This window comes from Gymnogyps californianus, chromosome 9, assembly GCF_018139145.2.
Source record: "Gymnogyps californianus isolate 813 chromosome 9, ASM1813914v2, whole genome shotgun sequence".
Taxonomy (NCBI): domain Eukaryota; kingdom Metazoa; phylum Chordata; class Aves; order Accipitriformes; family Cathartidae; genus Gymnogyps; species Gymnogyps californianus.
This window is the reverse complement of record NC_059479.1, coordinates 22,128,922-22,151,729: the sequence shown is the minus strand read 5'-3', so window position 1 is coordinate 22,151,729 and position 22,808 is coordinate 22,128,922. Positions and strand designations below refer to the sequence as shown.

General features: G+C 37.6%; 2 protein-coding genes across 3 annotated transcripts in view; one reads left to right on the top strand and one right to left on the bottom strand.

Moving 5' to 3' along the window:
* Nucleotides 1–22,808, top strand: part of SLC16A2 (solute carrier family 16 member 2) — a 437,579-nt gene that overhangs the window by 288,868 nt on the left and 125,903 nt on the right. Inside the window, exon 7 of one of the 2 annotated variants that reach the window (XR_007766938.1) lies at nucleotides 1,330–1,340. The exons of the other annotated variant lie outside the window; for it this stretch is intronic. The gene's annotated coding sequence lies outside the window, so the exon portion shown is untranslated. Of the gene's footprint in view, nucleotides 1–1,329; nucleotides 1,341–22,808 lie in introns of those variants that run through there. 2 annotated transcript variants of the gene reach the window in all.
* Nucleotides 2,585–22,808, bottom strand: part of ABCB7 (ATP binding cassette subfamily B member 7) — a 42,275-nt gene continuing 22,051 nt past the window's right edge. The window contains exons 5-16 of the mRNA XM_050901502.1: nucleotides 19,918–20,050; nucleotides 19,207–19,475; nucleotides 17,886–17,974; nucleotides 17,715–17,802; nucleotides 16,549–16,723; nucleotides 14,905–15,062; nucleotides 14,196–14,359; nucleotides 13,895–14,024; nucleotides 13,226–13,397; nucleotides 7,660–7,763; nucleotides 5,905–6,012; nucleotides 2,585–3,129 (exon numbers count right to left, since the gene is read on the bottom strand). Coding sequence (XP_050757459.1) covers nucleotides 2,911–3,129; nucleotides 5,905–6,012; nucleotides 7,660–7,763; nucleotides 13,226–13,397; nucleotides 13,895–14,024; nucleotides 14,196–14,359; nucleotides 14,905–15,062; nucleotides 16,549–16,723; nucleotides 17,715–17,802; nucleotides 17,886–17,974; nucleotides 19,207–19,475; nucleotides 19,918–20,050 — 1,809 coding nt within the window. The 3' untranslated portion in view covers nucleotides 2,585–2,910. The remainder of the gene's footprint in view (nucleotides 3,130–5,904; nucleotides 6,013–7,659; nucleotides 7,764–13,225; nucleotides 13,398–13,894; nucleotides 14,025–14,195; nucleotides 14,360–14,904; nucleotides 15,063–16,548; nucleotides 16,724–17,714; nucleotides 17,803–17,885; nucleotides 17,975–19,206; nucleotides 19,476–19,917; nucleotides 20,051–22,808) is intronic.

Below are 22,808 nucleotides of genomic sequence, written 5' to 3'. Positions count from 1 at the left end.
CAACAGCAGACAAATTATTTCATTCCAAAAACTAACTCTTGCAGGGTGGGGAGAGATTGGGGATGGACAACACATTGTTTGGGTTTTTTATTAGCCACAACACAGGAAAGGGAGATGCCTCAAAAAGACTTTTTAATAAACCTTTGCTAACTGTTTCTGGCAGTGCAGCGATAACTGCACCTTTATAGTCAACCTTACTGCTGTCAGAAACTAAAAAAGGAGACAATTAGTGAAAATAAAAGGAAGATTGTAAGCTAGAATAATTCTGAACTGCCACTACATTAACAAGGCTTCACTTTGCTTCTGCACTCCAAGGATGAAAATAAAAGTCCTTGCATTTGATATACTTTTAAAATAATTTTAAACTGGAGATTGATGCCAGGTTGGTTTTTTTCACCCATCACTTTAGCAGAGAGAAAATGAGTAACTAACAGAAAAGATAGCAAAGGTTTCACTCCCTTTAAGTTACTGTTCCTATATTTAGTTGCAGGGGAGGGTATAACACAAAAAAATAAACACTGTTTGCAACTAAATCTCCAGAAGCACCAAATTCAGTGCTTCGCTAGTGCCCACACCGAGAAATCTTGCATCCAATTTACAAACATAATTATATCACTGTAATTATACTGGTATAATTCCCCAGCAAAAAAAAAAGTTAGTTTTCAACATCCAAGAGAAAGATTTTTATTTTTAAATTCAACATGAAGAATTATACCAGAATAACTAGTGACAAGTAGATATGGTAAATTTCCCTGAAGAGGTAAGTCCTAAAAATACAATCTTGTGGTGGTGGGGTGACCCTGGCTGGACGCCAGGTGCCCACCAAAGCCGCTCTGTCACTCCCCTCCTCAGCTGGACAGGGGAGAGAAAATGTAACAAAAGGCTCGTGGGTCGAGATAAGGACAGGGAGATCACTCAGCAATTACCGTCACGGGCAAAACAGACTTGACTTGGGGAAATTAGTTTAATTTATTACCAATCAAATCAGAGTACGGTAATGAGAAATAAAACCAAAGCTTAAAAACACTTTCCCCCCCACCCCTCCCTTCTTCCAGGGCTCAGCTTCCCTCCCAAATTCTCTGCCTCCTCCCCTCTGAGCAGCACAGGGGGACGGGGAATGGGGGTTGTGGTCAGTTCACCACACGTTGTCTCTGCTGCTCCTTCCTCCTCACACTCTTCCCCTGCTCCAGCGGGGGTCCCTCCCACGGCAGACAGTCCTCCACGAACTTCTCCAACGTGAGTCCTTCCCACGGGCTGCAGTTCTTCACGAACTGCCCCAGCGTGGGTCCCTCCCACGGGGTGCAGTCCTTCAGGAACAGACTGCTCCAGCGTGGGTCCCCCGCGGGGTCACAAGCCCTGCCAGCAAACCTGCTCCAGCCTGGGCTCCTCTCTCCACGGGGCCACAGCTCCTGCCAGGAGCCTGCTCCAGCGCGGGCTTCCCACGGGGTCACAGCCTCCTTCGGGCCTTCACATGCTCCAGCATGGGGTCCTCCATGGGCTGCAGGTGGAGATCTGCTCCACCATGGACCTCCATGGGCTGCAGGGGGACAGCCTGCCTCACCATGGTCTTCCCCACGGGCTGCAGGGGAATCTCTGCTCCGGCGCCTGGAGCACCTCCTCCCCCTCCTTCTTCACTGACCTTGGTGTCTGCAGAGTTGTTCCTCTCACATCTTCTCACTCCTCTCTCCAGCTGCTGTTGCGCAGCATTTTCCCCCCCCTTCTTAAATCTGTTATCCCAGAGCGCTACCACCGTCGCTGATGGGCTCGGCCTTGGCCAGCGGCGGGTCCGTCTTGGAGCCGGCTGGCATTGGCTCTGTCGGACACGGGGGAAGCTTCTGGCAGCTTCTCACAGAAGCCACCCCTGTAGCCCCCCCGCTACCAAAACCTTGCCACGCAAACCCAATACACCTGTAGTGTCCTGCAAATTGCAAAGACTGAGGTTTCTTGACACTGCAGACATTTTGACTACTGAAATGAGGAGATTATTATAGCAACGCTTTCAACATTATCCAGGTCATTTTCTCACATGTTAATGACATAATAGAAATTTATGGAAGTCTTTATTGAATCTTAATTGCTCCCTAAGACCATGACTGAAATAGAAAAAGTGACTGCATTCTGCTTTGACTACTATAGCAGATGTTGAGGATACAGAATCCTGAACTCAGATTTTTTTCATTTAAGGGAAACTTCCGATTCTTCATATTTATATACAACATTTTGTATGTTTTCTGTAAAGTCACATGATATTTTGTCAATTCCAGATTTTTGCCAGCTCTTAAAAATACTGTTAGTCTTCCTTTAGAATAATACTAATACATTTCCTGATAGTCCAGTATGAAAGGTGTTTTTGAAGGGTGAGATGGATAATTCCAATATTTAGTTTGCTACTAGAAGCCTCTAATATTTTGTTGAGGCTTTTCTTATTCTTTACAAGGAAGAACATTTTAAACCAGAACACCACTGAAGAATTTAAATTGCATCTTCCTCACTAGCAAATGAGTTCAAATTAGCCCAATTATAATTAAAACATGACATATTTATCAACCATTAATGATGAGAAATAATGTAAATCAAGGACAAATCTGTTTACAATTTAATAATCCACCTCAAGTGACTACCAGAAGAATTTACCAATGCCTAAAAATTGCCATAAATTACACTCTTAGTTGAGAAGTTTGAAGTTTTTGAAAAAGCTCAGCTCTTGCAGATGCCATTGAATATTAGAGATTTCTAAAGATGTAAAAATATAACTCCTTTGGTTGAAATTACGTCCCTCTGAGAAACTGTAAAACCCAAAAACTGCAAAACCCAGGAAGTTTTTGAATGCTGACTTAAAAACAAGAGCTGCACTTCATTGTAATCTTGTGCATTTTTAACCTGTTACAGAAGATTAATCCAGGATCATACTTAGCATGAACAGTTTCCACAGCCTTTCACACTATTGAGAATTTCTTCTTCTAGCTTCTTCCTTTCCTCCTCTTTGGACACGCGATTATTTCTCTCTTCCCAATTTGGATTGTTATGACTATTTAGTACTTTGCTGCTCTGTGTATGCCACATTTCATAATAGAGATTGTTAGGACTTGCAAGGAGGTCTGCATGTCTACCACGTTCCACAACTTTACCCTGTAAAAGAAGATGAGTAAGTCAGTAATCAATATTACCAGATCTTTAGGAATATAAATGCTGCCAACATATGGGCCACAGTTTTACAGTATAGATTACAGCAATTATTAATGAGAAGGAGCTTGGGACAGCAACAAAAGACTGAATATGTGGTGCACCGAATTGTGTTACACTGCAAGCTGAAAACAAGGAGCTGTGTTCTTCTTAAACTTACATAAACGGGAACGTAGATGCCTTTTGTCCATCTGGACAAAATTCAAAGCCCACCAACATGGAAAGTTTTACTATCTAAACTGGAAGAGCTACTTAAAGTAAACGTAGACCTCTACATGAGGAGCAAGGTGTTAAACTACTAGTGCAAAAGTCACATGAATGTACCAAAACAAAAATGTATTTGTCTTTGCTTGGTAACAAACACACTTACACTAAGAAGCTAAAAGAAAAGAGCATACAGAGAGGGATTTGTACTAGATAAGCAAAACACATTTAAAATCAAATCCTAAAAACAATTAGTGTAAATTGTGCTTTTAGATGGGGCTCAGTAACTTGTGTCATTGCAATTGCCATCATGAAAATCAAGTGAGCAGTTCAGTTCATCTGTGCTATGCTCAAGAGCAAAGATGATTTATTGACTATCATTGTGGAAACGGGAAGGAAGAGTTGGAGAGGCGAACTCAAATCCTACAGACAGTGAAACAACACTACTCTTCAAAAAAACCAGACTCATCTTCTTACTTTGAGATACACATTTACATTCACTGACTTTGAATTATAATAAAGTATTCATTCTCCAGCTATTCTTTCTTTTGGGAAAAGACAGCATTATACAGACAACTACATGGATTTTATATTAGTTCTAAATTCTGATCTACAATTAATCTACCTCCTTGTGACAGCTGCTGATGAACATGCTGGGAAAAAAATTGGGTCTTGTCACTTCTATTACCCGTCGCGCTGGTGGAATCTGAACATATATACACTTGACCAACATAACTGCAGAATTTATTCAAAAACTTTAAGTGCTTAATTTAGAGAGTTCATTGTAGTAGAGACTAGGCTTTTGAATTATGGCCTTTTTTTTTTAATAACTCTTGAACAATCATCAAAAATGTAACTTCTCTGTTCAGCTTCACAGCATTAAGATCAATATCAATGTTTGTTTACTCACTCAAGAATTATTCTGATTTTACCTAGGCAGAGGTGCTGAAATTGTGATGCCGTATTTCCCTTGCTAAGCAAAACCAGTCACAATCATCTTGTCTCATCTCCACTACTGAGCCTTATTTATCTGGTTGCTAACACAGTGCTCATCAATCAAGCCGGGATGACAAGAGGCAACTTTCTGCTGAGCAAACGTCAACGATGCCTCATGAAGCAGTCGGGCACTAAAAGTGATGCACCACGCTGCCTTACTCATTCACAATCTTTATTACACTAACATCATTCATGAAAGTGAGCACCCTAGCTGTTTTACAGTTTTAGGTTGTGCTTTTATTTTTCCTTTAACAGTTACACTATAACACAAAACACACTCTTAGTAAGCTGTGAAAACTTGCATCGAAAACAAAAAGTCACAGATTGCCTTATAACATGTTAAAAAACATTTGCAAGATGTTTTAACATGCAGTTACATAAAGGGTACACCTTAGGAAATGATTTTTCAGCAAAAGCTGAAAAAACAAGCAGATCAAAACCAAATAAAAACTCCACAGAGCAGTGTCAGTGATTTATTCCACTACTTCATTTTGAGATTCATATGAAGCTGAGATTTGTATAGCAAAGATAGTCATGAATGTCACCATTTCATAAGATTTTATTCTAATTCCCCATGAAATAATGTAACGTACTGTAGGAATAATTTATTTTCCTTTAGATATGCATATTTTAGTCACTAAATACACCTATGATCACAAGCATGTAAATAGCAACTGAAAAAATGAATGCAGAGAAATTTAACATCTATTATCAGCAGATAAGAGCACGACATTTTCATCATTATCAGTTAAAAGAGTAACTATGAAGTTATAATAAGGACATTTGTTTATTTTAAATCTATAGCCAGGTATGGGTAATAGAGAAGAAAATGGACTTAGGACAGACTGAATATGAGGTAACAGCTGAATAGTGATATTAGTAAACCAAACGTTGAAATTTTTCTTTTTTTCTTATATGAGAAGCATACAGAAAGGGAATAATCACACTTTTCTACAGGTACAATAGAGAATGGTGTTCAGATTTGTAACGTAATTAGATTGAACGATCCTACAACAGTTTTATCTGCATGGAAACAGAACATGCTGTCCTCTCTCTTTCCACTGAAAGGAAAAAAGCAATGGATGTATGTGAAAAATAGACACTCACTGAGTAATGAGGATGAAGCATAAATTGGGGGAACACATTAGGAAAGCTAATCTGACAGAAGCAAGTAAAAAATTAAAAACATACAACATTAAGCCAGTCCCAGAGCATCAAGTGAAATTTGTCATAATCCATATAAAGAACATGTAATTAAGTGAACTATGCAAATGAAGTAAAAATACAACATACAAGAGAGTCACACATGCAAGTTTCTGCAACTGATAAACTGTTAGTTGCAAAGAAGAGAAATATATAAAGCGCAAAGCTTGGGCTAGAATTTTCTAACATGGTTCATTTCCAAAGAAAGAACTTTCAGTAGCTTGGTGGGAGTATAATATTTCAAAACGGACACACAGACTCTCTAAAACAAACTCTGACATTATGTGAAAATTACACATCACAGGGTGATCACCTCACCTGATCCAGCACAATGATTTCATCTGCATCAACTACTGTTGACAACCTGTGAGCAATGAAAACCGATGTTCGGTGTTTCACCATGTCCCTCATGGCACTGAGGATATTCTGCAAGATTAAAATAGAGACAAACTCTTAACACACTCCTAGGTGGTATGAAGAGAAATAAAATGTTGTCTGGAAATATGCAAATTACTGTAAATAAGTTTTGAGAAACATCTCCAGTACTGCTATAGCTTCACAGTAAGAAATAGCTACGAGTGTCTACAGAAGAAACAGAAGAATCCCAAGCATGAAATATCTGTGGTTCTGATAAAGTCCTCAAACTGCAAAAAAAAAAGCTTGTATTCATAGAAAAATACATATATCCTAAGGGACAAAGGAAGAGAAGTGTTACTTGATTTCAGGAAAAACTTCCCCATGCAGCCATGCTACAAAAGCAACATAAACAGCAGTAAAGGCACATGAAAATAATAAATCATCATAATAAATCATAATAATACTACTACTTTCCAATCAATGAAAGTTAAAGAAAAAAACTCCTTTCAATATCATGCCAACGTGGAACATAAAGTTAAAGCAATCCTGGGAATTACCTATCTATCCACTGCTTCCTTTGTGAGCAGTCTTCCACCTTCCCAAACTGCATTCAGATGCAAGCAGCACTAATTGGGAATTTGGGCCCTCACTACACTAAGTGAAGTGTCCACTTCATTTTCCTGAAAAACGCTTGCCTTTGTCAGAAAACATTTTGATTACCAGACATACTTTTGTGGAGAGGACTCATTTTCATTTGCTGTTTTTAAAGTGCAGTTCTGCTGTGAACCTTTCAGCTTTGCTTATGATTCTTGCAATAAATACAGCAAAACAAGAGAGAGAAAGAATCCAAGTAGAGTTCTGTAGAACTGCGTGTGTTATGAACATTTCTGGTCCAATGAGGAAGCTGTACTGTATTTGAATGCTGTACTATATAGATGTACAGTTTGTACTCTGATTTCTTTCTATCTGAAAAATGAAAGTAATTTAGTGATTACAGGTCAATAAATTCGCTCAATAATCTGCATAAGTGAACAGAAACGTAGCTCTAGCTCTAGTTTTTGATGACATTAGTTGGTGAAATTGCTGCTGGTGCTGAGAGTTCTGTGTTTAAGTGAAGATGTAGTTATGAAGCCTGATGCAGTTACTGTGCTAGTGTCACGGCATCTATGTCACAACGCTCTGATGTTTCACAGCCCTTCCTGTGAAATGAATACAAATTAATACCAGCACTGCAGGTTACACCTACCTGATTTGCATCTCAGAAAGATGCTGCACAGCAAACAAGAGGTTTTCTGTTCTGCATTATGTCACAATTATTTATAAGACATTTTTAATGAATGCTAGATGTCATCTAAACACCTTTAAAATGGATTGGAAAGCTTCACGCTTCATGGCCACATGAGGCGTTTGCAACAGTTTCAAGAGATGAACGTTTAATGGTGAATGGGACCTTAAGAGTGTAAAACAGAAAATATACCCAGAGACAGAGCTGATATTCTTCTTCACTATGTCTCAAGGTAGACAGACTCAGTATCTCTGCTCTGGCCTTTAGGAAAAGGGCTTAGACATAGGATCTCTTAATAATAATACCAGGAAAACATATGATAGCAATCTGGCAAAAAGAACAGAATTCTGAGAGGAAAAGAACAAGGAAAAAGCATCAGAATCAGACATCATTACACCACTTAAGTTTTATATTTTTTTATCCCAATTTACCTCTTCTGTAATTGAATCTAAAGATGATGTGGCTTCATCATAGAGAAAAATAAGTGGCTCCTTTAACATTGCTCTAGCAATTGCAACTCTTTGCTTTTCTCCTCCTGAAGGCGGGGGGAAGGGAAGAGGGGAAAAAAAAAAAAAGAAAAAAAGATGAAGTTACAATCATGATATTCTAAATTCATCAGCAGACATGACTGTTTTGGGGGTTGGTTCTTTTTTTTCCATTTTTTTTTTTTACTATACATCATAGTTGCTACTGATAAAGGTCTGCACATGTCACATAAGATATCACACAAGTTCCTACTCCCTGGTAAATCCAAAGTGATTCAGGATTGCTCATTCTTTTAGAGAGCGACAGAGAACTATTCTATACATGCTACAAGGCAAGAGCCTCGTACCTCATACAGGTAACGAACAACGATGTACAGTAACTCTATACACCAGGGAGTATGAGCTCATCTACCTGGTCTAAGGTATGCCCCATACAGTAACTTTGCATACATACATCCTGTTTTCTCTTGCAAATAAAGACTGCTCTGTCCATGCCTGCTGTATTTGATTTCATGCATCTTGCACACACATTTTTTCTTTCAGGTCTCTCCTTGAAATTCATCTAACTTTCCACTTCATAATGGCCCAGATTTAAAGTGTCCATACCTAAAGAACACAATTAATGTGGTACTGAAAACCACCTTCATTAGGCAATCTACTGCCTGCTGGTTTCTGATGTAACCAAGTTTCAGACTAGTTTCCTTCCTTCACAATTCTTACAGCCAACTTCTACTCAAGAATAACTTAGGACAACTTTTACAGACAGGAAAACAGGTGCACTTGAGAACTTAAAATCTGCTAAACATTTGGTACGCAATGCAAACATTTCACATTTGTGCACTTGTCCTCCTTTGTTTTATTCAAGACTTCAAAACATTCCACTTAATATCATTATATTCTTGTTAATATTCCATTCCTACCAGGAGAGAACATGCTTTAATAAACCATTTAAAAGGCTGATAATAATGCTGCAGTTCAAATTTTAAACTGTCTTTGGCAGAACTCAGCAGCAATTAGAATTGTACAATTTACTCAGTCTATTTTAATATACTCGCCCTCTCTCTCTCTCTCTCTCCTTTCAAGCATGTTCAAAACTCACAGCTTGACAATATGCATGTTTGAAAGACATACTACAATAACAAAATCCAAGGTCTTTCCTTACATTTGTAGCATATCAGCTCGTTTCATGTTCTTCCCCATTCATATGCAGGACAGCAGCATGTTAACCGTTTCATTCACAAAGTCAGGGTTTTGGACTGTTATAGCCCTGCCTATTACACATCTATTAGAAAACACTGAAACGGATTCTACCTGAAAAAGCCAAAACAACTTGTTTTTCATTATTTACTCTTGATGAATCTATCATTGAGACCAGTAAGAACTGCACTAAATGCTTACTTCACCGTTTAGATTGATAAAATTCTCATTGCAACTAAGACTTCCTTACGCCTATTTTCATACCACAAAAGCAAGGAAAACCACACTAGGGGAGAGAAACTCAGATCCTGAGGCTTGTTATCCATGCTACTGTACTGCCATTAGGGAGTCTTGTTTGCATTAAGGTTCTTGCCAATTATAAAAAAAATCCACCAGTTTTAAAGTATCAAGACAGCACTTCCAACATACAGTTTTCCAATGTCAGTCCTCAAAGAAGTAAACTGTTCATTTACTGGAAGAAAGGAATCCATAGTATACTAAATTTTTGCATACAGGGAGAATCCAATTTACTTATTATTTTTTAAACTAATTTGCTGCACTCAACACATTTAACTATTCACAGAACCAGGGCCCCAAATTAAGATCGCAGCCTTTACTAGCCTCATGCGTTACTACCACTGTTCACACATCCAGGACCCACGTTAATTGCCATTGTGCCTTTCACTGAGACGCCCACCATCTCAGTGGTCCCGAAAACCTCGTTTTTTCCATCACACATACAAAATGCCTGGATTTCAAAGAGGACCACTTAAATTCACAGAGCTTTCACTCCCCCTGTTTCTCCCACAAAATATTATTTAAAAAAGACAAAACACGTCAGGACTTTGCGTTTTTCTTAGACTAGAAGTATAAGAAGCCTCACCCAACTTAAAAAAACATTAAACAGATTCAGAAATGAATCTACTATGTACCTTTGTAACAACTTCGGGAGTCATTCTACTATTCAGAAAACTACAGAGATTCAAAGTAACAGATGCCATATTTTTACAGAGCTACTGCAGGAACTCAAAGGAATGCATTTGACATCTCCAATCCATTAAACAACTAAACCATTTCTGGCCATTACAACTCTCATTATCAATAAAAATATTGATCTAACAAAAGCACATGGGATACAGTGGACATGTTAGCTCCACATTCCAACCTAAAACCATACACTGGCACCTGCAAGCAAAAGCACACAGAATCAAATTCCCTAAGAGCTGAGCACACAACTGCATTTAAGATCAATTCCGTGTGCAATTTGAGGAAGCCCAAGATGAGCAGACATTTCTGAGAGCATTAGCCTAAGTCTCCTGTACCCTGACTGCAAACATTACTGGAGCTTGTTTAGTACTATTGTTTGCCAATACTCATCTAATTTGTTGAAAATAAGAAACCGAAGCTGCTACTTCAATGGCAGATGCCCACTCTGAGCTCTTCTTCTATCACCTCAGAAATCCACTGTCTTTCTCCTAAGAAGTATTTTACATATTTTTTTTTTTAAAAATACAAACAAAACAGAAAAGAACACACTTCACTTTCTAAACACCGCTTTTGTTAAAGCACTGTTGGATGGGTGCTTAAGACCACCACAGTGGTAGCACAAAATGAAGGATGGAGTAAAGGCATAACCCTTTTTCAGAAAGGCTCCGTTAAAGGAGTCTCAAGATCAGAAGGAAACTCCAACATGCCTGCACACGCTTCTCCAGATTTAGAATGGGACATAGAATAATTTAGGTTGGAAAATACCCTTAAGATCACCAAATTCAACCATAAACCTAACACTGCCAGGTCCACCACTAAACCATGTCCCTAAGTGCCACATCTACATGTCTTTTAAATACCTCCAGGGATGGTGACTCCACCACCTCCCCGGGCAGCCTGCTCCAATGCTTGACAACCCTTCTGGTGAAGAAATTTTCCTAAAATCCAATCTAAACCTCAACATAAGGCTAAGGCTTTGAGAACCTAACTAGTGAAAGATGCCCCTGCTCATGGCAGGGGGGGTGGTCAAGATCATCTTTAGAAGGTCCCTTCCGACCCAAACCATTCTGTACTTCTATAAATGCCAAGACATTTCAAACCTATTGTTAGTCAAATCCTCTTTCTAGAAATTACTAGTCTGGGGAGACAGGCAGCACAAGAGAAATCTTTCATCATTATCACAGTTCTCTACAGTTCTGCCAGTACCTATTTTGTATCTTCTACTCACTCACCCAGATTTGTGCTTCACATATTTTATTTCCCTTCTAACCTTCTCTGTATTCCCCTTTCGCAAACGTGCATGCTTTCTCCTGCACATACATTCTGGATACAGAACGTAACCTCTGATCCTCTGTTTCAAAGAGACCAGGCCTCCTGACTTCAGCAGCTGCATAGTAAGAAACAGCTCATACAGCTTGCTGTCTTTGCAACAGGCAGCATCTCTCCTGTAGGGCCATACCTCATTCCCAACGGAGGAGAGCAGCCTGCCCTCTGCCGCTCCACCCTACCTGCAAATGAAAACAGCTGACCTGTTCTTTGGTCTACCAATAAATGGTGTCTTGTACATGGAGCCAGAGCGGAAGAAAATCAAGCTCTGCCACGCGCGTTTAGAGTTTGCCAAACAGTAAGGCCTTGTATTCAGGAGATGTTGTTTAGAAAGACGTGTCCTACATGTTACCACAGTGATAGGGCCTCTCCGCAGGCAGAGCAGTAGTTAAGCTGTGTAGGTACTGCAGCTTCTCCACTGCTACTCTCTGCACGCAATTCAGCATTATGCTACCTACCTTGTCAAAATCCTTCCAAATATTTTAAATGACCACACACTTATCTAAACACCTTTACGATTTTATTAGAAAAAGGTATCAAACCAATATGAAAAACCGCGCCCCACCACTGCTTATATTGGCTAGCAATTTTAAGCAAAACTGTACTGTGTTTTGCTTTTTCAAAACAAGACAACAGGAGATGGTTTCAATGAACTTTGCAAATGCACCTTCTACTTCTTGTAATATCCACCAAGGAGGGGAACCGAACCCATCAGTGAATTAAATGGGGAAACCTCATGAAATGAGTATCCCATTTTATCTTGCATCAAATATCTATTAAAAAATGATAAGAGCTATAAGATAAAGACTTATTTAAAATATAATAAAATAACCTAATAATAATAATATATCCTTCAACCAAAACAGTAATTTCATTTTTGTTTCATTCAATGCACATTTAGTAAGTGTTACATTTATGTGATGGACATCATTATTAGCTTTGTCTCAATGCAACTTTAACCTAAGAGATCTGAGATTGAAAGCATTCCAGTGGAATCTAGCTACTACCTAAAAAATTATACTTAAACTCCATATTTTTAAAATCCTATGTCCCCCCAATAAAAAACAGAAGGAGGACATGGGAAATGATTTAGACATTTCCCAGTTTCCATGTGATCCCTCATCTTACATTATAACCCTGCCACAGGAAGAATGTTTGCTTTCAAGCATCATCTTCCCTACGAAGAAGTGTATGTACTTTTAATATTACAGACAGCTGTAGAGAAGAAGTAAAGTGAATTTTTTGTACGAGTGGCCCTGAAAGGCTAGCATGACTAGCAAAGCCTGGCTAATGCCATGATACGATCTTTCTAGTCTAGAACAGTTACGTTGTTTTATAGAGTGCATACCCAAATACAGAAGGACTTTGAGAACCTAAACTCATCCTTTTTGTTTCAGTACCAAAGTTGTGTAATATAAATCCATAGCTTGCAGATACGCAGACATCATTTTCACGTTGTTTCTTACACAATTCATGGGTAAGAAACACGTAAGACATGAAGACCCTTTCATTATGAACAGGGTCCAAGATGACTACGCTGCAACAACATATCCCATTGCCTTACTTACTATCAACAGCAAAAACAAACCACCTAACTTTCAGCTGTTACAAGTTTAGATTTAAGAACTCAAATTTGGAAGGTCTATGCATATATATATAAGCCTATCACATCCTACATGCAAAGCACACGTACATAAAGTTCCCAATTCTATTCACACTCATTCCACTACCCAAAGAGATTACGAGAAAGATCATTTTTACTTACATGCATCTACATGCTTACATATCAACCCATTTAACGCTATCCCCTGAAAATACATTCCTTTAAATATCTTGTAGACTACTGTTGCCTTAAACTACAGATCTTCACATTAATATCTAGCCTTACAATTTATGTTATAATGTAAATAAGCTAAAAGCAAGTCTGACTGAGGAATAAACCACGCATTGAACTTTGAGGTAGCAAAAGGGATAGAAAGAACTTGTGCGCTTACGAACCTACCTGAGAGCTTGAGTCCTCGTTCACCAACCTGAGTGTTGTAACCATTTGGCATTCGAAGAATAGCATCATGGATTCCCGCCAACTTTGCTACTGCATACACCTCTTCTGGTGTTGCACCGATATTGCCATAGAGCAGATTGTAATAGATAGTATTATGGAAGAGAACAGCATCCTACATTTATGGAAAGAATATTTTAAACAAGAAACCATGAACAATAGTTTAAAAAACTGTCCCCAATCCATGAAAGAAATCAATACAGAATAGTTTACATTTTTCTACAAAGCCTGAAGGTAAAAGTATTTGGGGAAATTTCTTTTCCCAAAAATGGGATTAATACATTTTGTGTCCTAAATATATATACGTCATGCATACTTTTACCACTTTGCTAACTCATTATGGATGGTAATCAACTATAAAGCTAAATCACTTAAAGCTGGAGGCAGTTTCTCACGAAGAGGCTGAAACACATTTCAGAAACTGGATCTATATGATGATGCACATAAGAACACAATATTTCCTGGGGGCGGGGGGGGGGAAGCAGCACAGTGACTTTCAAAGGAACTAGACAATACCGCTGCATTAGGATTGGCCTTCATTGAACCACAGTGTCAGAATACTGAGAATTACTATTACAATTGACTATTTGGGGAGAATGAAACATGGTATACCTGAGGTACAACTCCTATTGCCTTTCTCAGACTTTCCAAACTGACATCTTGTATGTTCTGTCCAGCAACATAAATATTTCCTTTCTGAGGTTCATAGAAACGAAATAATAATCTCACAATTGTGCTTTTCCTGAAATTGAAAAGAATTGATGCTAATGTTACTTTCCTGGTTTGCCATTTACAACCTCTAAACAGAACTGATGTCACAAACAAAAATAATAAAAAGCAAAACACAAGAACAAATGCATTTAAGAAAAAAAATTCTGCATCACTGATTGGTGTATTTAGTCCATTTACCCACCCTGACCCACTACCTCCTACAATGGCCACTTTCTTTCCCGCAGGGACTTCAAAAGACACTCCAGCAAGGACTTTCTGCCCTTCAAGGTATTCAAAATGCACATTATCAAAGGTGATGGCAGCAGTCTGTGGTGTGATCTGCAGGGGTGGAGCCAGCTCTTTGTCCTATTAAAAGAAGAGTGCCACTTTATATGCTGCCCAGAAAGTATCTCAAGCAGTTCAACAAGCTGAACAGTCCATTTCCTAGCTCAGAAAAAGGCAAACAGACACTCCAGCTTCGATATGTTGAAAATAATTATAATTCGCCACACAAGTGAAATTGGTTTGTTCTTCCTTTTCCCCAAAGGAGGTAAAAATTTCTGCTGTAAACACTCTGCTTCACAACTTCTTTTGCAGTAATAAATTCTGCATCATTAATTACAAATAAAAATTCAAGCACAAGGCATGAATACTTAAATAAAAAAAACCTCAATACAAACACAGCTTCTGTGAAGCAACTTTTGCTGTCACTAAAAGGTTCTGCAAGAAAAAAGCAGCTGCTATTGCACTAACGGCACTTAAAGAGGAGGCAGAACAGCATCCTTACATAACATCTCTTTCTTGAATAGAAATTAAACCTGGAAGGTAACAAACAGGGTGAAATGATGGCTTTGCCAGAAAACAGCCCTATTAAATACCCAGATACTTTAGGAAAATAAGCTACTACTTACTTTAATTTTGGTATCTACACTGAGAAGTGTAAACAAGGTATTCATATCTATAAGTGCTTGTCTTGTCTCTCTGTATACTGTTCCCAGGAAGTTTAGGGGAAGAGAAAGCTGGAACAGCAATCCATTCACCATTACTAGATCTCCAACAGAAAGGCTGCCTTAAGACAAAATGGATGTGAGAGAATAAGGAGACTTGAAGGGTTGTCTTGTTAGGAAGAACCAAAAGATTTAAAAAAAATAATCAAGTCAATCAAGCCTAGTTTCTTTTATCCCATTTCTAAAACCAGATGTTTAAATAGTAAACAAAACGCATTCCTAGAAGATCAGATTTTATATAGGAAGGTGCCTGAAACAAATGGCAATGTTTGTGTGGATTTCACTTTAAAAAAAAAAAGATATAATAGCACCTGGAAAATAAGACAAGCGGCATATAAGGAAATTCATGGAAAACATCAGATTGTAAAGCTGTAAATTCCACAGAGAGAAACATAAAGAGGCCTAAATATGTTAGAAGGGGAGGAACTAATATATGAAAGCAAGAATCAGGAAAGACAATCTTAAGTACAATTACAGACAAATCCAAACGATCGAATTTGTCGTGATCAAGAGAGGACTTTCATACTATATACAACAGAGCTGCTAAAACATATAATGAGAACCTCTGGGCAACTTAATATCAGATATGCTGATCAAGGGAAAACTCAGGACGACACACTAGCTAAAGGTAAGTGCCAGGTCAGTTCAGCTGAAACAGGTCCAGAAAGATGATTTAAAGCCGTATTTCTACCATCCTGCTTAAAGGCTATTCTAAATTTTCTTAAGGACAGCCATAAACTGCACCTACTGACTTATTCATTCACAGTGTAACTCTTCCCTGTCCTGGCATCTCTTAAAAAGAGCAAAGCAGATGCAAGAAGGACAACGTGATATAAAGGTCTACCCATCAAACACATCTGGATGCTAACACTGTTTAAAGCGTCATTATTTTTAGTCTAAACCCACCTTGCTTTAGCTGAGCCTCATCCCGATACTACATTCATCTATTGTATTTAAAGCTTGTACTGTGTCTTCCTAAACAAGCAGGCTTTACTTTATGTAGTAAATGAGACAAATGCAGATAAGAAAACTCTAACATATGAAAACAATTGTTTTAATAATGTACCCTTATTAATCTAAGGAAAGTGAAGGACACTGGTAATAAAACTACTGGAAACAAAGCACACAGATATATACACATTGGGGAAAAGTTGTGAATCTTGCCCACATGGGAAGGAAGAAGGGTAAAAAGAAAGGATCTTTGTAGAAGATCCACAGAAGTATTTGTATTTATATAAGCGTCTTTCACAATCCTTCAACAGAAACCTCCCAAAGTTACATTTTCTTAGGATCTTTCTCTAACTGCTAGACTTTTAAAATGTTTCTAATAAAATCATACTAGTTACTGCTATATATATATATATATATATATATGTATATATAATGGAATTAATAATACTCCAAGAAGCAGAAATACCCAAAACTCTCAAGCAAAAACTTTCAAAATGAACTATCACATCAACCATAAGTTAATTAAAATTAACACCTCTATTATGGATGAATTAAGGTAAAGGAGAGTCATGTTTAGCTTACAGACAGATGAGTTACCTGCAATAATGCCCTGGCTAGCAAGCACCATGATGGCCGTTAAGCCAATGCTAAATATAGCACTCTGTCCGAAGTTCAGGAGAGCTAAAGTAGAGGTAGTCTTCAGGGAAGCATTTTCATATGTCTTCAAGAATTCATCATACCGTTGGGCTTCATATTTTTCATTATTGAAATACTATGATATACACAAAAATAATAAATGTCACAAACATACTAGACTGTATATTTAACTACTTATAAAATTCAGTATAAACGTATTACATGCACAGACACACACACACAACCTCTCTTCAACACTTCTAACAACTAAAGAGAAAAGAAGATAAAAGATTAGTGTGTGAAGACAAAAACCATGAGCAAACCCCGGCATGTTCTGCACTGGCAAAGGAGACGTTATGGAGATCCCTACCATACTCATACTCTAGTAACACTGGGTGTCTGTCTTGCAGAACTTCTACCCAATTAATGTCAAAACCAAACACCAGCTGCCACTAGATACTAAGAAGAAGAAAAAGTTACTGTCCTCTATGTACGAGAACATCCTTATTACTGTGATGATGGCAAATTCTCTAGAACAGATCTCACACAATGTCTACTTCTGGGTCCTTCTTCACAGATAACTCCACTGCTTATCTTTCCAATTCTAGCCCTCCGATTAAAAGAAGCATAAAATAAGCGTGAGCCTGGACAATTTCAAAGCTGTCCACAGGATTTTTTTAATAGTAGCAGTAGAAGAACCAATAGAGATCTGTTCTTTCATGCAAACATTGCAATGGACTGCTACAAACTGCAACAGGTAACGAAAACAGTACACATTGTCATTTGAGAAGACAGTATGTGGCAGGCTGACATTCAGAAGACAATTTTGCAAACACGTGAAGAGAAGCTTCTTCAAGACTTTAAGTTTACATTTTGCAGAAACTGACGGTCAAGGCGATTCAGTCATGAAAGAAACTTCTCACTCTTTGTTAGCAAACAGATTTTTTCAAGCCCCACTAACAACTTTCATGCTTGTCAATAACATGTAGTACTCTTCAAATGAATAATGTTTTAAAAATATGCTATTGCTCCAAATATGTAGCCCTGTAAAAGATAAATCTTATGACTCACTTTCCTTAGGCTGACAGTAGTAAGACAAAGAGCCTAGTAGTAAAGATTGGTCTTACCTTCACAGTCTCATAATTTAGTAGCGAGTCAATTGCAGCATTACCCGCGTCATTATCTGCTTTGTTCATTTCTATTCGAAACTTAGTCCTGTAAAATGAAGGCTTAATACAGTCAAGAGTTCAGGCTAAGGCAACGCTAAGTACCCTGATGAATCTGAGGGCATGTCTTACCTCCACTGCGTAATTCCTATCGTGAATGCTGCGTAGGTTCCTAGTGTCCCCAGAGTTACTAAAGCAAACTCTGCACCACATTTGTAATACTAGAATATTTAAAGTAAAAGAAAAAAAAAGTCATAATAATTTTCAAAACTTCACTGTTGTCTCAAAATTATGACAGCTTAGCCCGAGACAAGAACTCTGAAGGTCCCTCCCAACACACTCCCTGCTCTGAACAGCTTAAGACAGGCATAAACTGAAAAGGAAAGTAGTAAGGAGAAGAGTATAGATAAAAAGGCTGGAGGAGATAACCAAGAGCTAGAGTATAACATAATACTGGGAAGTTATTTTTGCCATCATAAAACATAAATGTTGCTGATGTTTGTGCTGTTATCACAAATAAGTATTTGTTTACATGCTTTTTGGGTGGATTTTGAAAGAAAGCCGAAGACCGTGGAAGAAGAAATGAATGGCCTTGCAAAACAATTTATGAAGCGTTTTCTCTACTTCAGGGTACATCAGGAAAGAAAAGCCGTAAGAAGAAAAATTAAAGCATCATGGCAGGTTGGCTGACAGCCAGCTTGATTTGCAGCTTCCAAAGGTTATAAAATTTAACCCAATATCAACAGGGGATTTAACTCATATTGTTACATTCAAATTTGATTACGTCCTTCTAAAACGAAGGGGAAGAAACAAAACCAGATTCTTGCTTTTAATTTAGTCTAAGCTACATAACTGAGATTTAGATTTTAACATATAAATATCCAAAGATCCTGATTTGAAAGACAGCAAGTGTGATTTATAAAAGAAAAGTTTAAAATTTGGCTTATTAAAGCTTAAAACCTGCAAGAATGAGAAGCCTATTTTCCAAAAGACAATTTTCACTTTTAAGTTCTGGATAAGAAAAGACCAGTATTCAGAAAGAGCCAATAAATCACTCCCTCCTCTATCCTCAACACACTAAGACACAACATTCCTGGACATTTATATTCTGCTTCCTCAGTATTTACCCCAGATATATTTGACACTTGTGTGCAGAGTTTACTTTTCTGATTTTATTTTTTCAACACTTCTGAAGAAAAACGTTAAAAACCATCCACATAAATACCACTGGCTGAAGAGAGGTGTTAAATGTGAAAATAATTTCAAATAAGCCAATTTAAAGTAGTTAATATTTGAAAAGTATGGATTGCTTTCCTTTACAGCAGTTGCTTTCACAACCACCTTGTAAATTCAATTATTAGTATTATTAATACTCAGTAGACTTTGGTAAAAGAAAAATCAATGTATTATTCCTGAATGAGACAACCCCAACTCATGAATAAACAACACTTACCAGGATTCCACTGACTAGCGCGACTTCAAACATCGTAGGTCCCAGATTAAATACTAAAGCGCTAAGGACAAAACTGATGCCTCTTGTTCCTCTGTCGATGGTTTTTGAGAGAGCTCCGGTTTGCCTACTTAGATGGAACGCCAAATCCAGGTTATGAAGGTGCAGAAAAACATTCTTTGCTATCCTTCTGATTGAATTTTGAGCTACTTTCCCAAATACTGCATTTCTAGCTTCATTAAATAACGCTGCCCCAGCTCTTGAGATACCATCTAAAAAAAGATGAAAAAGTTGACAAAATGAAAATAATTGTATTTCCAACTTCCCTTCATGCATGAAATGACATTAGACTCATGCTTTATACATTTTCAACATGTTTAGTTCAAAGGTAATTTATACTTAATTGGTCCAAAACTTTATGCTATTTTTTATTTATAAACCATTGCATACACATTTTAAACTCGTTTCTTTTGCAGCTGGTTACAACAAAGGGGAGGATTTATAATCAAGAATCATTTTCATAAGCGTTATTTCATTTCTTAATTGGAATACCAGAAGCAAGGTCACAGAACATTGGAAACAGACATCAACACAGAAGTAACTATGAAATAACCATCCTAGATGCTTAGCAGTGCAAAGGTCAGAAGCTCTGCTATCCCACTCCCTTACTGAAGAACGTTAACACTTGTCAACAGATTTGGGAATGCCACTTACAGCCAATGAGAACAGCAGTTGCCACAGTTGCCACTGTATTTGGTGCAGCGTCGAGGTTGAGTATGTTTCCAGATACCTGGTTGAGGTTGTCTACTGCATATTTAAACATGAAGGGAACCAATATATTCATGGCCTAAAAGCATAAGAACACCAATTAGTCCATATGCATTAAAACATGTATCTATGTAGCACGACTATTTTTTCTGAAATTGCTTTACCGTTATATTTAGTTCTTAACCACTTAGTGCGGGTGAGATGGCTCTCGATTTCAAGCACAATATTCTCCATACTATTAAATCTTTACTCCTGGGACTGCAGGGTTAGTTTGTCTCTCTCACAGGCTCCTTTTAAATATCAATTTCTATCCTAAACAAATTGTACACTGCAAAGGCACTTAAACTGAGGCTGAGCACTCAGTACAGCAATGGCAAGACTAGGAAATGAATCAAGTAGCAGACACTGCATGACACATACTCACAATGCTACTAAATTATGTCGTCATTACAGGTTGTTTGCTCTTTGTGATACTGGCAATATTCAATATGAAGAACTACTACTACAAAAGAAACAACTCACCCACACATTGCCAACACTGGGTCAATCGAGATGTATTAAACCAAAGCTCTAGTGAAGTCAAAGAAAAGAGTTAACCTCTCCTTTGTCTCTTCTGACTGTTAATACTACCTTAATATTTAAATAATGCTTTCCATTTGCAACATCACTATAAACATTAACTTAATATCTACATTAACCCTAGCATTTGGCACAGCAGCACAAAAGACTTTCCATACAGTCTACAAGACACTACAAATTACTTGGAACAATATGCGCTTTCAAACAAAATACCGAAGTCATATCCACAACCTAACATATAGTATAGCACTGGATATTTTTGTAAGAGCACCAAAACCCAAATGCATCTCCTCTCACAGTGGTGTCTCCTCTACGCATGAAAAACAAGACAGCTAGGTAAGTAAACAGACCAACTTTAGGATTTTTTATTTGCACAATTGTAGCATGAGAAAAAACTGAAAATCTTAAAGAAAACATAAAATTCTTAAGTCTTGTTAATGTTCCATTGTTGCATCACTCATTCGTACCAACAAGAAAAAAAATTTATTGTCAAACTTCTTATAATTAATAGAATGCATTAATTCAAACTGCTTCTAACTGAAGATTTGAAAATAAGGAATACAAGTTTTTTAGCAGTTGAACAAGTATGTTAAGACCTACAAGCTTATAATCATGGCAGATGTTAAAATACTTTACAGTGAGTTGACTTTGCTTAAAGTTGGGGTTTGGGTGTCGTCCCCCCCCCAGTATTTGGAAAAAAAATTGTGGGTAGATGACAAATTATTTTACATGAGAAGAAACAAAAACCCAAAACAGACTGACAAAGATATTTCAGCTCTCTCCACCAAATGTTTTGTATACCCATTTAGATCTCAATTGTATTTAGGGACATCTGTCAGAGCTGAAAGCCCAGTGAAAAAACTGTAAATTAACAGGATAAAACAAGCTTTCAAGTGAAAAGAGCGGTAAAGTCTTTCATAACTTCAGTCCAAATTCAAGCTGGAAGACAGGCTTTTAGTAACTATAATAACTATCCCAGTATCAAATATTCCCAGTGTTGCAAATTACCGTAAGTAGTGGAAGACAGGTACTTCACCAAGACGGGAAACTGGAGTTTTGAAAATACTTCTTTTAACTACAGGATTAAAGATTAATTTTTTTAATCTGTTCTTTTTTTTTTTTTAAACACTGTTTTAGGCAAAAGTTTTAAATGCAAATGAGAAAGGAATCCATTTTCTCCTCTTCCCTCCTGTGTCTCCCCTATGAAATACACTAAGCGGGGGGGGGAACAAAAAAACAACAACAACAACAAAAAAAAAAAAAAAAGACTACCAAATTCTCAATACAGCATAATCTAGACAACTCCTGAGAGGAGACAGATGAGATCTGAGAGCATCTAGGTGAGATTATTACTGGTTAGTTTGTGACTGAAAAAAGAAAACGGCTGAAAGATCAAGTCCTACTTCAAATACATTCTTCTGAAATTTATCCAGTGCAAGCCTGAGAGTCATTCAGCAACAGCTCCCTTTTAAAAAGATCGGAATTGTGGAAATCTCCATTAAAAAAAAGAGGCCCAAGGTTAGCATTATCTGCAGAAAGCCGACAAATACCATCAAAGCAGCAGTGTACAATAATGTCTGATAACTTCAATTATACACAGCAGACAAACAGGTTACTGCCATTACATGCTTAAACCTTAAGCATAAAGTCCCACAAAGAACTGAGGATGCATTAACAGAGATTTTGAATCTTTACAATATTGAAATTCAAATCCCCCCCTTCCCCAGTATAATCAAAACCTCCTACTTTCCCTTCAGTTACTGAAACTCAATTTTCAGGTGGCATTTTATTCTTAATAAAGACAAATATACTACCATGTGTGTTACAGTGATGACCAACATGACAAAGTGCAGGTTTTCCTGGGAGAGACTACTCAGTAGAAAATAAGAGTACTGTAATGCAGATTGTCTTGATTTGCTGCAGATTCTCACAAATCCCTCTGCAGGGATTTTACTCTTCAGTAGACTATGCTACACTACAGGTAGTTTAGAAATAGAACTACAGATATATTTTAAAGTCCGTTTAAAGAAAAGAGATATATTCTTTAAACTGCAGTTCTCCACTCACAATTAATTTAACCGGTAACAGCCTACAATTTTGCAGAAATGTCTTCTTTTACATCAACATAATTCTACCCAATAGAGTTTTAAATGAAATTTAAAGCCTGGCCTCAGGTTATAGTTGTTCTGGCTCCTGGAGGGTAAAGCTTGAATAAGAACAAGGCAGCATGGTATTTCATTAGCAATGAAGATAGTCTG